A 13,599-nucleotide genomic window follows, 5' to 3' on the forward strand; every position below is an offset into this window, starting at 1 on the left:
TCTGATTATAATTATTGGATTTGCAGTTTGCCTTGGTTTCTCTTCTGAAGAAAATGGCCATTGACCATCCATACCATACTATCTTTCAGGTATTCAGAATTAATTTTATTGACCTCAACCGGCCTGAAATTCCATGCATGTCTTGTGCTTGAGTAATACGCATACAAGGGTTTCGTATTTCTGCTATAATAAGAAATGGGAAACAAAAACCTTACTTCTCATTCCCCTTTATTGCACCATAATTACCATGCTTTTTCAAATGGTTCTCATTGTCATATTCTGGACCTGTTTTATGCTGTAAAATACTTTTGAATATATTACATTCCCATCTGTACTTGCACTAGCTTCTAGCATTGGCAAATGGTGACCGTATCAAGGACAAGCAGCGCAGTAGGAACTCATTTGTGGTAGATATGGATAAAAAGCTTGCAGCAGAGAATCTCTTACAAGAGTTAACATCGTATCATGGAGGCATTATAAATCAAGTATTTAGCGTCATTTTCCAGATTAAGTATTTTTTGTTTCTTAATTTATTGTTGTAACCGTATGAACTAAAAAATCGTACATATTTGCATCCTATTATCAGATGAAGCAAATGGTGGAGATCTATATCAAACTTGCCGAACTAGAAACGAAGAGAGAGGTTAGTTAAACGGATGCCAAGTTGGTCTTTTCTTCTTCCTAGTTTTTGTTACTCATCCTGGTCATTTAAGATCTTACTAAAGTAACTTTATTGCTTTCTTACTATGATGAAAATCCTTTGAACAGTTTTGTCTGCTACTACCTAACTAAACTGTGTCAACAGGATACCAATAGAAAGGTAATGCTACCGAGAGAATTGCGTAATCTTCAACCGCTGGAACTTGTAAGTACAGCGCAATTGTTCTTTGTATTTAGTCATTTGTAGGGATGTGATGATTGATGCTGTGAAATCTTTCTATACAACAAACCATGGTATTTAGGAAATGAAAGTTACTCTTGTTTTATGACTTGAAAATTCTAATTTGAATGACTGATTAGGTGATTTGGCATCTTAATTGTTTGGACTGAGAGTTGCCTTGCCTCATTGAGCTTGCATCTGTTCTTAATAATTAATAACTTTGCATTTATTATGAAATCACAGGTGCCTGTTGTGACGGCTACCTTTCCCATTGACCGTAGTTGTCAATATCATGAAGGCTCTTTCCCATATTTCAAAGGATTAGGAGATTCAGTTGTGTACGTCTTTGGAATAATCTACAATATCATGTTAATATTTTATTTTATAATCTTTTTACAATGCTACTTTCTGATTTATATTGGTGTACATACAGAGTAATGAACGGTATAAATGCTCCAAAGGTGGTTGAATGCCTGGGTTCTGATGGTTGCCGATACAAACAGCTGGCAAAATCTGGAAATGATGATCTAAGACAAGATGCTGTAAGATTTTCTACTTGCTGTTTATGTGCCAGCTGTGCATGTGCGCGCGCACTCATGCCCATGCGTGTGGAAATACATATGTTTTTGCTTGTATTTTGTCTAACCGTTGAACTATTTCCCGGGCAGTGTAAAATTCTGAACCTTCTGAAGCTTCAGAATTTATACTCGACTATTCCCAAAAATCCTCCTGGTTTGAAATGGTGCATCTAATATGCTTTTTGTGCACGCCTCCCTAATAGACAGTTACTAAGGATTAGATTGCTCTTGTTGCCCAACACTTCTTCCTGGACTAATTCTTTACTTGGTACTTTAACTGGTGTTGTGTTGTTACCTGCCACTAGTCTATCGGGATTGCTTTGTGTAGCTATGGAGAACATTAGTAATATTAGCTTTATTGTGAGGGCCTTGTCTTCAACGCAGTCTCACTTTTTTTTATTCTTTTCTTAAATAAATGTTCAGTAGCCTGCTTCCTTTTGGTACAAACAAGTACTTCTTTCATGGTTTTTTATTTCACTTGTATAATATGTTTTTCAATATATTTACAGGTAATGGAACAATTTTTTGGTTTAGTCAACACCTTTTTACAGAACCACCGGGATACATGGAAAAGAAGATTAGGAGTGCGTACATACAAGGTATCTTCTTCAACACATATCATATCATGTCATTCTGAAGCAGAAGGTTGATATTTTATTTGGCAAGAATTTGGCGGAAAAGAATTCACCAGCATTGTTTTTTTTTTTTTTTGGATGATTGTTAATAGTGCAATGAGGACTTAGTTCCCTTGATTGTTTTGCGTTTTCTTAAACATTTTTACAGTTTGAAATTTCCGTTGAGAAATAAATACTATCAGTTTTGTATCATGTATCTTTATTCTCTAATTATTATACAGATCTTTGTGCACTTTGAAGATTTTGTTAAATGAATTCTTGTGCGTGAAAATTGCATTATTGCTTCCGACTGGATGTGCATCGCTTTGTTAAATAATTTTTTCCTACCAATGATCTTTATCATTTAATTCTTTTACCTATTAAAACGTCACATTGTTCTTGATGAGATAGGTAGTTCCATTCACTCCAAGTGCTGGTGTTCTTGAATGGGTTAATGGCACTCTTCCTCTTGGTGACTATCTTATAGGAAGGTAATTGGTACCTTATTTTAAAGCCTACACGAGTATTTCCAATGATCGAATAATTTGGGTTTTCTAATTTTTTTTTTTTTCAATTTTCAGCACGAGAAATGGAGGGGCCCATGGTCGATATGGAGTGGGGGACTGGTCATTTCTCAAATGCCGAGAACACATGGCAAATGTAAGTATCACTCCTTAAAATTTGTAACGCTTTGAAGTTTATTGTGATTGAAGAAAACCAATTACTCAAGGGCATTGTTGAGAAGGAAGAGTGCTCTCCTATTTACTAAACATGGAAAATTTGTTCGAAGTTCTTGTAAATTTCTTTAGAGACAGATGTATGTCTGGATGCCAAAGTAGTACTATGTTCACCTTAAAACAAACTTATATAAATGCTTTGGTTTTCGGCAGGGAAAGGACAAGCGCAAGGCATTCAAGGAAGTTTGTACGAAGTTCAGGTATATCATTTCTCTGGGTGAACACCTAGTTTTTCAAATATTAAGCTGGTGAGCCTCTTAATTCCAAATAAAAACCTCATGCAGGCCTGTCATGCATCATTTTTTCTTGGAGAGGTTCTTGCAACCAGCTGACTGGTTTGAGAAGAGACTTTCGTACACGCGAAGTGTTGCCACTAGTTCAATGGTTTGTGATTTATACTCATTCTGTGGCAATTGGCGTTTGGCCATAAACTGTAATAATTCTGAAAACTGTGCTCCATATTCAGGTTGGTTATATCGTTGGCCTTGGAGATCGACATTCTATGAATATCTTAATTGATCAAACCACTGCAGAAGTTGTTCATATAGATCTTGGCGTTGCCTTTGAACAAGGCTTGATGCTCAAAACACCAGAACGGGTTTGTACTTTGTGATTATTTTTTCCCTGCTAAGCTTGTTTGCCTAGCGTACTGAATTTTGTATGGTTCGATGTTCTTATTATAAAATTAATGTTTACAGGTTCCATTCCGACTTACAAGGGACATCATCGATGGCATGGGTGTGACTGGAGTGGAAGGGGTTTTCAGAAGATGCTGTGAAGAAACTCTTTCTGTTATGAGGACAAATAAAGAAGCACTACTGACCATCGTTGAAGTATGTTACCTGAGTCAACTTCTCTAATTAATAAACGAAACCCGCAACTTCTTGTTCCCTCGATATCTGATTGGATTTCTATGCAGGTTTTTATCCATGATCCACTTTATAAGTGGGCTTTATCACCTTTGAAAGCTTTGCAGCGTCAGAAGGTAATGAAACTTGTCATAAATTTATTCGCTGTTTCACCTGTAGTAGCTGTTCAAACCACCCCATCCCAGTATACGTTTATTCTTACACTGAATACGTTTCTTTGTCTTGGTTAGGAAACGGATGACGACTTGAACTTAAGCTTTGAAGGCTCGCAAGATGAATATGAAGGTAACAAGGATGCTGCACGTGCACTGATGCGCGTAAAACAAAAACTCGATGGATATGAAGACGGGGAAATGCGAAGCATACATGGACAGGTAGTTCTCGTGCACTGCAGTTTCATCGATGTGCCTATAATATTGAAACAAGTAGCACCAATGAACATCAATCATTATATCCCGTTTTCATAATATTTAGTTGAAGAATACATCTTAGCTTTTCGGATATCTGTATTAAGAGAAATCTGAGTTTGCAGGTTCAACAACTTATACAAGATGCGATCGATCCCGAGCGTCTATGTCAACTGTTTCCTGGATGGGGAGCATGGTTATGATGGATTCCTTCGTCATCCTAGTCCCGAAAACTTCGAATCATCTTTGTACAGGCGGCCTTTGGAGGTATCAAGTTTTTTGAGCATCTCTTTTCTCTTTGTATATGTACCCGAGTCAGCTGTACCGGGTGTAGGTCCATGTATAGTTCCATAGGCTCCGATGTACAGGCCTACAGCTGCTGGTTGCACCAGGTCAACTAGCGATGTGTCCCCCATTTGCTGTGCTCGAAATGTCTCGAAATGTAGGAGAAAAACTTGGTTGTACCGTCACACGAAGAGAGAGAGAGAGAGAGAGAGAGAGAGAGAGAGAGAGATCAAAAGGCGTAACATCTTCTAACACAAGGCCAATAGCACAAGGCATGGGGATTGTTTGAGTTTTTATCTCTTACATTGCGTTGAACCAAAAAACAGTAGAAGAAAGTGCCAGCTAGGCGGATTTAGGAGTGTGGTGACTAGTGAGTACAACTTCTAGTGGTTCAACTCGAATCCTTGTTCTTCGACCCACAGAGACGAGGACCTTTATGCCCATAGCTTCAGCTGGAACCCTCTCTTCTGTCTATCTTTCAGTTAGATAACAAAGTCTCATGTTGGTTAGGGTCTGTTTGGGAGTGATTTATAAGAGCGTTAGAATCATACTTAAATTGTTTGGTAAAAATCCATTACTTTGTTTGGATGAGGAAATTTAAGAATATTAAGAAATTTTAAAATCACATAAATTAAAAATGACATAATTATGTTATTTAGAATTTGTGAATTTTTTTATTTAGTTAACTTAAAAAAACAGTGAATTTGAATACATAATTTGTTATTTTTAAAGTTGTACTCAGAGAAATTGAGAAATGACACCAATTTACATGGAGTTTAAACTTGAAAATTGAAGGTTCTAAATTCCAAGTTTTTTTTTTTCACGAGAAAATTCTAAATTTTTATGTTTATGAATCTAAACAAGGGATTTGGTATATATCAATTTACAAATTCCGACTTTTGCCAAAATCCCATGTTTGTTTCTCCTGTTCAAACATAGTATAAGTTTTTAAATGAGAGTAAAATCATTGACAAGCAAATGAAATGAGATGCGTGTTTTCTTTAAAAGTGATTATTTTAGAAAAACAAGGTGATTACTGATTTTAATAAAAAAAAATTAAAAATCAACACTCAAACGAGCTCTAAATGAGTGATTTTTGACACTCCGAAAATTCTTAAATGGGCGTTTCACACTTCTCGAACTGCAACTACTAGTGTTTCTGTACATCATGATCTGGTGAAGTTTATGACCTGGAATGAGGATCCTGAAGATTATCAAATCACGTTCATTCATCATATATCGTGCGGTTATAAATCATTTTAAATATTTTTATTTAAAATTAAATATAAATAGTATATGACGAAAACTGACCGCACGATATATGATGAATGATTAAGATTTGAGAATTCCCAAAATTCACAAAGAGGATCCTCTGTATTTCCCTCGAGGAATAGGCATTTCTGGCGATTCGCACAAAGGAAAGGACCCTGCAAAAAGTGGAACTACCCCTTCACAGTTGAGTTGATCCAAGCCCTCCTGCGGACATGGTTCCATTTGTCTGCCATCACACACATATCACCTTACAAACAACATGCAGAAAATTTTGAACATCAGTCTATGGGATGAATCCAACTTACACCATCAAAACCAAAACAACAAAATCATTGGGACTACTTATCCAAATCTTTTAGCACGCAGAGTTAGTCGCACGTAGTCAAAATCTATTCAATTCAATATGTTCTAGGTTCAAACTTTCACTCGTTGTTCGGTCATAAATTAAATTTAAAAAAAATATTATTCTTATCATATTTTTTTTTTATACCACATTCGTATCATCTCTTTTAATAAAAATATGATTCACATGTGTTGATGAGCTCTACCTTATTATAGAGGTGTCACTAATGTGATATAAGAAAATGTGCTAAGAATGGTTTTCATAAACAAGTGATAAACACTACGTGGTACCACTACGAGGTGGCCTAGTGGTTTGGACAAATTTTAGGCTTGTACTCTACACAGCACATTCTGCGTTAGATTTTTTGTGTTGGTAAATCACACAGTAGTGGTAAAAAAAAGACTAAAATACTTGTTTGAGTCTTCTTGACTTCCAAAAAGATTAACTGCACTAGCAAAACCACAAGCTGATTCTCTTTTAAAAAATAAAATAAAAATAAATAAAGACCAAGTCAAGGAGAATTTTTTTTATTGTGACGTGAACATAGGTGGTCTACCACATGTTTTTATATAAGTAGTGGAAAATTTTATTTTTTAACTTATTAACTTTTTAACACACATATCATATCATTTGTATAGTGATACATAATGTACCATTGAAAAATCTCTCAAAGTCAAGTGGCATGAAGAATAACAAAAGGTACGTGGGCAAAGGAATTGGATCCCATCCGGATCCAATTTGTGAGAATCATAAGGATTTCCGTATCTTAACTATTCATCGTGTATTGTGCGGTAAAAAATCATTTGACTTTTTAATTTAAAATTAAACATAAATAATATCAGACAAAAACTGACCGCACGATGTATGATGAACGACTAAAATATGTGGATCCCTAGAATCCCCACAAAATGAATCCGAAAAGGATCCTCTCCCATGGGTGAAATCATTGAACTCGGCTTCTCTGCCTTCCCACTTCTCATACACTCTCATCTCCTCCTATTTTGTGCGTTCACGGTTAAGCTACGTTAACATTTTATATTGATTTTTTTATAGAGATAATAAGATAAAAAGTAATAGTATTATAAAATGTTAAAGTGTCTTAACCGTGACCGCACAAATAGAAATGGATGAGAGTATATGAAAAACGGGAGACCAAAGAAGTCAGGTTCGAAATCATTTCCCAATATTAAATTTAATAAAATGTTTGGATAACCATAACCTCCCATCCAATTCCCTCACCCACCAATCACAGAAGCTCTTTCTTTTATGTACCCTGTCCCCTCAAATTCCCCCGTATCCCAATGAAGCTCTTTATTTTGTGCTAACAAATTACACGATAGCGATCAGAAAAAAATTAAAATACTTCTTTAAATCTTTTTAACTTCCAAAAAAAATTATCTTCACCGGCAAAACCACAGGCTGATTCCCTTTTTTAAAAAATAAAATAAACACCAAGCCAAGTGGCACGAAGAATAAGGTACGTGGGCAAAATCATTTCCCAATATTAAATTAATAAAATGTTTGGATAACCATAACCTCCCATCCAATTCCCTGACCGACCAATCCCCTAAAATTCCCTCATATCCCAATGAAGCCCTTGCCACCCAGAAAAGCAAAAGATATTTCCAAGGGTGTTATAGTAATTCCAACAGTTCAAAATCCACACGTCACATAAACCGCCTTAAACAGAAAACAAATCAGCCCGTTCCACCTCGCGGAGCCCCGAGAAATTGTCGCTTATAAAAACGGCGGGCATCCAAAACCAATGGCGGCCGCACCCACCGCCTTTTTGTGCTCTCAGTTTTTCAATTCCTTCTTCTTCTTCTTCTCCTCCATTCCTCCTCCCCAAGCAATCCAAAAACGCAGTTCCCATTTAAATCCCAACCCAGAAAACAAAATCCAAAGCCACCAAATCCCCCAAATCCTGATTTCTACGAACCCCTTCTTCCCACCTCTCTCAAATTCTCAGAAACTCCCATTGTTTCTTTCTGGGTTTTTCTTCTAGTTCTTGAATCTCAAAAGTTTACACGAAATCTCTGCTAAAATCATATCCCAAAACTTCACAGAAATGTATTCGTTTTGGTACTTTTTGGTTGTTTGGTTTGTTTAGTTTGTTTGCCTTCTTGGCGTTCTGAAAAATCTGCCGACTCCTCTAATTTCATTCCATCTTTGGTTTTGGATCCGATTCTTTTGATCCAACGCTTTCTGGGTCCGATCGGAATCCAATGCTTATCCGATTCGTTATTCTTTTTGCTCAACCCCCACGAAGTCCGATTCGTTATTCTTTTTGCTCAACCCCCACGAAAGTCATATACATGAACACATTTTAGATTTTAATTAGATTCTGTTTTGTTTTCTTCAGATTGTAAAAATCACAGTAGGTTTTAATTTAGTTGTTGTGATTTTCTTCTGGGTTTTGATTGCAATGGAGTACAGAAATGATTATCCAAATCTTTCCTCCGGAAATTCATCGGAAGATGAACGGAGCGACCAGTTCTCCGATTCGGGAAATTCATCGGAAGACGACTCTGCCTCAGAGACCGTCCATTCGTCGATCTCCGACTCCGAAAGCGTCGCCGATTCGGGTTCTTCGAGTTCCGGTAATCAATCCCGGCCGTTCGGTGATGGGTTGGTCCCGCTTTTCGACGGGGACAGAGTTCACGACCTCATCAAGCAGCGGTTCCTTTCGAGTTTGGGATTGCTTGGGGCGCAAGCAAGTGTGGTGGCGGTTCACAGGAACTCCTACTCGAGCCTTGTTGGCCAAGCAAGGCTGCGTTCCTTTCAAATTTACTTGAAAGCCGTGGAGGAGAAGTGCGGGGGAAATCCCAACGTGAAGTACGCTTGGTTCGCGCCTTCTTCGAAAGACGAGATTTCGAAGATCATCTGCCATGGTTTCGGCAACTTTGAGCAGCCTCAGACAAATGGGGCGTTCGGAAACGGTGTTTATCTTGCTCCTGATGATTCTCCTCTGCAACTGTAAGTGTGTGTTCCGTTTTTGCCCCAATTCTTCACGTATTTTTCGGCTTCGAATTTGAATTACTACTTCAAAATGCGTATGCATTTTTGTACATTCGTGTACGTTTTCGACATTTGGTTGACAAATTTGATTTGTTCTTGTAGCGTCGAAAGCTTGAACGTTGACGAAGACGGTCTACGACATCTCCTGCTCTGCCGTGTGATACTGGGGAGGCCGGAGGTTGTGTGTCCCGGTTCTAAACAGCATCATCCGAGCTCCGAACAGTTTGATTCTGGCATCGACAGCATCTTTGCTCCCAAGAAGTACATAGTTTGGAGTACGCACATGAACACTCACATCCTGCCGGAGTATGTCATCAGCTTCAGAGCTCCTAATTGCTTGAAAGGTAATGCAATTTCCCCAACTTTTTTGTTTCTGAATAATTGTTCATCTTCCGAGTTCAAACTAATTAACATTTTGTTTCAATGGTGTAGAACTTTTGAAGGTTCAAGAACCAGTTAAGAAACCGACTTCGCCGTGGATGCCGTTTCCGGCGCTAATCGGCGTGCTTTCGAAGTTCTTGCCTCCACCTTCCATTGCCTTGATCAGCAAGCATTACAAAGATCACAGAGTAAGTATTACTGCTTCCTGCATTGAATTTTCAAGATTTTGTACCCTTTTTTTCTTGTAATTATTCTCCATTTTTTTTAACCTTTTCTATTTTATTTTTCAGGAGAATGTGATTACAAGGCAGCAACTAATACAAAAAGTGAGACAAATTGCAGGGGACAAGTTACTGGCTTCAATTATCAAATCTTTCAGAGCCAAGGTTTGAATTTTTTTTTTTTTTTTGTATTTACCTAATTAATTTATTAATACTTGGTTATTGCTTCTAATAACATGCATGATATCTTTTTTTTTTTTGCAATATTGTATTTATTGGCATAATATATAATTTTGCAATATTGGTATGATTTGTAAAATTTAAAGGAATTAATTATTATCTTTAATTTGGCAATATTGTTGGCTACTTGTTAACCAAGGCAAAGACTTCTTTTTTATATTTGGGAGTTTCTTGGAGTAGTTTCTATTGCCATAAATAGACCTTATACACACCAATTTTGTTTTTTCCAACTCTCCTACATGAAGTGTCGTTGCACGATCACACACGTCTGTTTTAGTATTCTTGTAATTTCATGGGTCTCGTGATGCGAGACAATTCAGTCTCTAGTTTTGACATATAACATTGCATTAATACTTTTTCCGATTTCAATATTTTTTTTTATATTGAATTGTATTCTTTCATCCTTCTACTTATCACCATGTTTTACATAATTTGTATAGAACAATAAGATTTGTTAATTTTGTGTGTGCAGCAAATCAAAACAATGCAAACTAAAGCGATGCCCCCAGCGGAGGCAGGAGTAAGATGGACGGTGTAGATTCACCAGTTTTCCTTCGATGATGACGATGATGAGAGAGTGAACAGTAGGGACTAATACGGTGCGGATCAAATTGACAAAATATACCCACAAGTGAGGGGATCCATTAGAGATTCGTTAAGGGCTTGTCTGTAATTTCACTGAGTTTAGGGTTCTTACTTAAAGTCGATACTCCTTTATACCTAATGTTCTTCTCTTTTTTTTTTCTTTTTTTTTTCTTCTAATTTTCTGCTAATCATACAACGGATCTTGTACTGGTTCGAAACTTCGAATGGTATTGTCCAGAATTAAGGGCTGAGATTTCAGGATTATATTCGTGCCTTTGATAACATTGGTGGAAGAATATGTGCATGCCTACTTTTCTATCTCAAGAATTATTGTTAGCTTAATTCTTCAAGTAGAAGGATTCGAAATATTTCGTGGTGGCCAAGACTCCTCCCTCTAATAGTCATGGTTCTTCTTGTTGACATGTCGTAGCAGTTGAGATTTTGGATTTGTTCACCAAAATTAGGTTATATTGATACATGACATCGGGTCATTTTGGACAAACTTAGATTTGATTATAAATCACACAAAAACACAATGATTTTTAATCGAGCTTCTGAGTTTTTGTTCGTCGCACCATAAATTTTTTAAAATTCTTGAAACTCATTCTAGAGATGGTTTAGTCACTTTTGAGACTCAATATTTATAATATTTTCCTAATTACATACAAAAAGAATCTCTCAAAAACTCAAACAGTCGTATTTTTGACAAAAATATAACTCTCGATTCTGAATCAATTTTACGAACTTCTGCAAATATCATCATAGAGAGTCTACTTTCATTGAATTTCCATTACACTAAAAAAAAATTAGAAAAAAAAAAAATCATATGGAGTTGTGGATAGAGTGAGCAAAATGGTTCAAGACTACAAGTTGAAGCCCAATTCCATGGTTCATAGGCTTTTACACTAATCCCTACTTGGTAAGGCTGCAGCAGAAGGTTTACTGTACACGAAGCCACGAAGAGTCCAACATTGACTGAATTAGGCTTAAGGCCCCGTGCTATATCAGTCCACTCACCACCACCAGTTGAGGAGCATTTGTTGGTTTTGGCACATGTGACCTTAATCTTGATTTTTCAACCGAATTTGTTAGAAAATAGATATGTGAACCAAATTCAATTGAAACGAATGATGTTTAAAAAGATGGTCGATGTTGAAACTTCCGGAACTTCTACATTGGGACCATCCGGCATTGAAATCTTGAATCTTCCACTGCTTATGAGATGTATTTTCTAACCTTGAGTGGATCGTAGCACATTCTACCCAGACTGGTTTGGTATTGCTATGCTTTGAAAAAAAAACTGATTCTGCTGTGCTGTGAGAATAAGCTTATTTTCGCTGCTTCACGTTTTCAGCTTTTTTTCATCCAAAACTGTGAAAATAAGTTGTTTTTAAATGTTTATCAAACACCTTTTTGAGCTTAGCTTTTTTTTATACTCACTTTTTATAAAGCACCACAGTACCAAACCAGTACTTAGTTTTATGTTTGACTTTGTTGACAAACAAGAATAGAATCTACATTATAATCATTTTAATTAGGTGGCAAATTTAATCTTGGGTGCAGAAAAAAGAGTACATGGCTCTATTCAACTTGGCTAAAGCTATTGGTATTATCATATTAGAGGGAATGATTTGGTTGGAAATATTTGTGTATATTTTTATGCAGACTCGGCCATAAAACACTTTAATGCATTAAAACGCATGGTATAACAACAAAATCAAGCCTCACCCACGCCAACTGTTCATAATTGCAGCAAGAAATGTACTTTACTTGCTTTCCAAGTCTAAATTAATTTATGCAATAGTTATATTATATATGCTTTGACAATTATTAACCTAGAACAAAAAAGAATGATAATTCATCGATGAATACTATTTATTTACCAAAACGTGTGCTTTTTTAGCACGTTACTTGCAAAGAAAATATAATTTGATGGGAAAATAATGAGCAAGAAATGCACACCAAATGTTTTGCACCATGTGCATTGATGAAATAATTATTTGCAAGTTTGAAATTTAATTGGAACAAATTTGAGATGAGACCCAAAAATCATCCAAGCATGTTAGGCCACATCATTGCTAGAATATATTTGGTGGGTTTATTGATTAGTTAATTCCATGAGAAAAACTTTCATAACGATGTCACGTGGTCGGGCATATACAGGAAAATTTCCTAAAAAATTGTTATATTGACACGAGAAGGTCAGAAGAAATTCTTAAATGTGACAAGTCACGTGATGAGAAATTCAAAGACAATAAAATTTCAAAACTGGTGCATGTAAATTTTTTTCATCGACTTAGAGATGAAGTGTGGCTAAGGGCATAAGACAAAAGCTCAAAGGTAACGTCTATTCTATTTAGCCCATTAAATCATATCGCCAACCCTTATGAATCTTATTAATATTGGGTTAGGTAGGTTTGATTGGCAAATGATCATTATTTTTTTAAAGTAAAACGATAGCGGTAATTCATTTATACGACAAAACACAATTACAACATGATTATAGCAAGCATACCAACTGAGTACATCTTCTTTAGTGACCAAAACTTTGATCTTGAGAGATAAGCATAACTAGGCTGAGAAGTAAACCACTGTTAGCTCATCTCCATAGAAAAAAAAAATAGGAACAGGACACACTCGTCCAAACCATCTAGGGCATCATAGGATCTAAATAGATAAGGGTCTAGGGATAGGAAGAAAACACTCTTCACTAGCTAAACCAAATTTAAAAGTACTCTCAATTTCTGAATCATTCTTTCCGTACATGAGTAAGGGTAAATAGTCTCGGCATGGAACAACCTTCCATGTATAGGTTACCCTTATTAATGATCATACATAACCATAACTTAAAATATGCATGAACTTATTTTATACTAATCATGAACTTAAATGAAAACATTGAACATTCACTCAGTACTACAATCTGGTGGTATTCCTCTTCACTTGTAAGTGAGAGGTCTTAGGTTCGAATCTCGTAGATGGTAAATTCGATATCAAATTAGGTTGCCCATTGTGTGGCTTAACCAAACTCCCTCATTCCTTTAGTATAAAATATATCGTTGTACTAAAAAAAATGAAAACATTGAACAAACTTTTAATTAAATATGATGAATGTACCATCTAATAATAGAAGAGTCCGCCACTTAGTATTATAGCTTAGTGATTTTCC

The 13,599-nt window shown here is 36.2% G+C and overlaps 2 protein-coding genes across 3 annotated transcripts in view; both read left to right on the forward strand.

Annotated features, from left to right (window-relative positions):
* Positions 1–5,024, forward strand: part of LOC103428334 (serine/threonine-protein kinase ATM) — a 40,386-nt gene extending 35,362 nt beyond the window's left edge. For both annotated transcript variants that reach the window (XM_070824124.1, XM_070824125.1), the window contains exons 64-79: positions 27–89; positions 345–485; positions 587–643; positions 806–865; positions 1,124–1,218; positions 1,314–1,422; positions 1,968–2,057; positions 2,484–2,563; positions 2,654–2,732; positions 2,963–3,009; positions 3,094–3,193; positions 3,276–3,407; positions 3,508–3,642; positions 3,729–3,794; positions 3,909–4,052; positions 4,211–5,024. In XM_070824124.1, coding sequence (XP_070680225.1) covers positions 27–89; positions 345–485; positions 587–643; positions 806–865; positions 1,124–1,218; positions 1,314–1,422; positions 1,968–2,057; positions 2,484–2,563; positions 2,654–2,732; positions 2,963–3,009; positions 3,094–3,193; positions 3,276–3,407; positions 3,508–3,642; positions 3,729–3,794; positions 3,909–4,052; positions 4,211–4,288 — 1,476 coding nt within the window. In that variant the 3' untranslated portion in view covers positions 4,289–5,024. The remainder of the gene's footprint in view (positions 1–26; positions 90–344; positions 486–586; positions 644–805; positions 866–1,123; positions 1,219–1,313; positions 1,423–1,967; positions 2,058–2,483; positions 2,564–2,653; positions 2,733–2,962; positions 3,010–3,093; positions 3,194–3,275; positions 3,408–3,507; positions 3,643–3,728; positions 3,795–3,908; positions 4,053–4,210) is intronic.
* Positions 5,025–7,755: 2,731 nt separating this feature from the next.
* Positions 7,756–10,694, forward strand: LOC103437716 (probable inactive poly [ADP-ribose] polymerase SRO5). The gene is made up of 5 exons (XM_008376212.4): positions 7,756–8,961; positions 9,106–9,347; positions 9,436–9,572; positions 9,675–9,770; positions 10,318–10,694. The coding sequence occupies exons 1-5, from the start codon at positions 8,411–8,413 to the stop codon at positions 10,381–10,383; spliced, it is 1,092 nt and encodes a 363-aa protein (XP_008374434.1). The 5' UTR covers positions 7,756–8,410; the 3' UTR covers positions 10,384–10,694.
* The last annotated feature ends 2,905 nt before the right edge of the window (positions 10,695–13,599 follow it).

The sequence above is a fragment of the Malus domestica genome, chromosome 06 (assembly GCF_042453785.1).
Source record: "Malus domestica chromosome 06, GDT2T_hap1".
Classification (NCBI taxonomy): domain Eukaryota; kingdom Viridiplantae; phylum Streptophyta; class Magnoliopsida; order Rosales; family Rosaceae; genus Malus; species Malus domestica.

What these genes read in the sequence shown, in the direction of transcription:
- LOC103437716 (XM_008376212.4), top strand. Translation starts at nt 8,411, where the DNA reads ATGGAGTACAGAAATGATTATCCAAATCTTTCCTCCGGAAATTCATCG. An exon ending in AGCTCCTAATTGCTTGAAAG is followed by an intron (nt 9,348 to 9,435) that starts GTAATGCAATTT and finishes TCAATGGTGTAG; the next exon opens with AACTTTTGAAGGTTCAAGAA. An exon ending in TCAAATCTTTCAGAGCCAAG is followed by an intron (nt 9,771 to 10,317) that starts GTTTGAATTTTT and finishes TTGTGTGTGCAG; the next exon opens with CAAATCAAAACAATGCAAAC.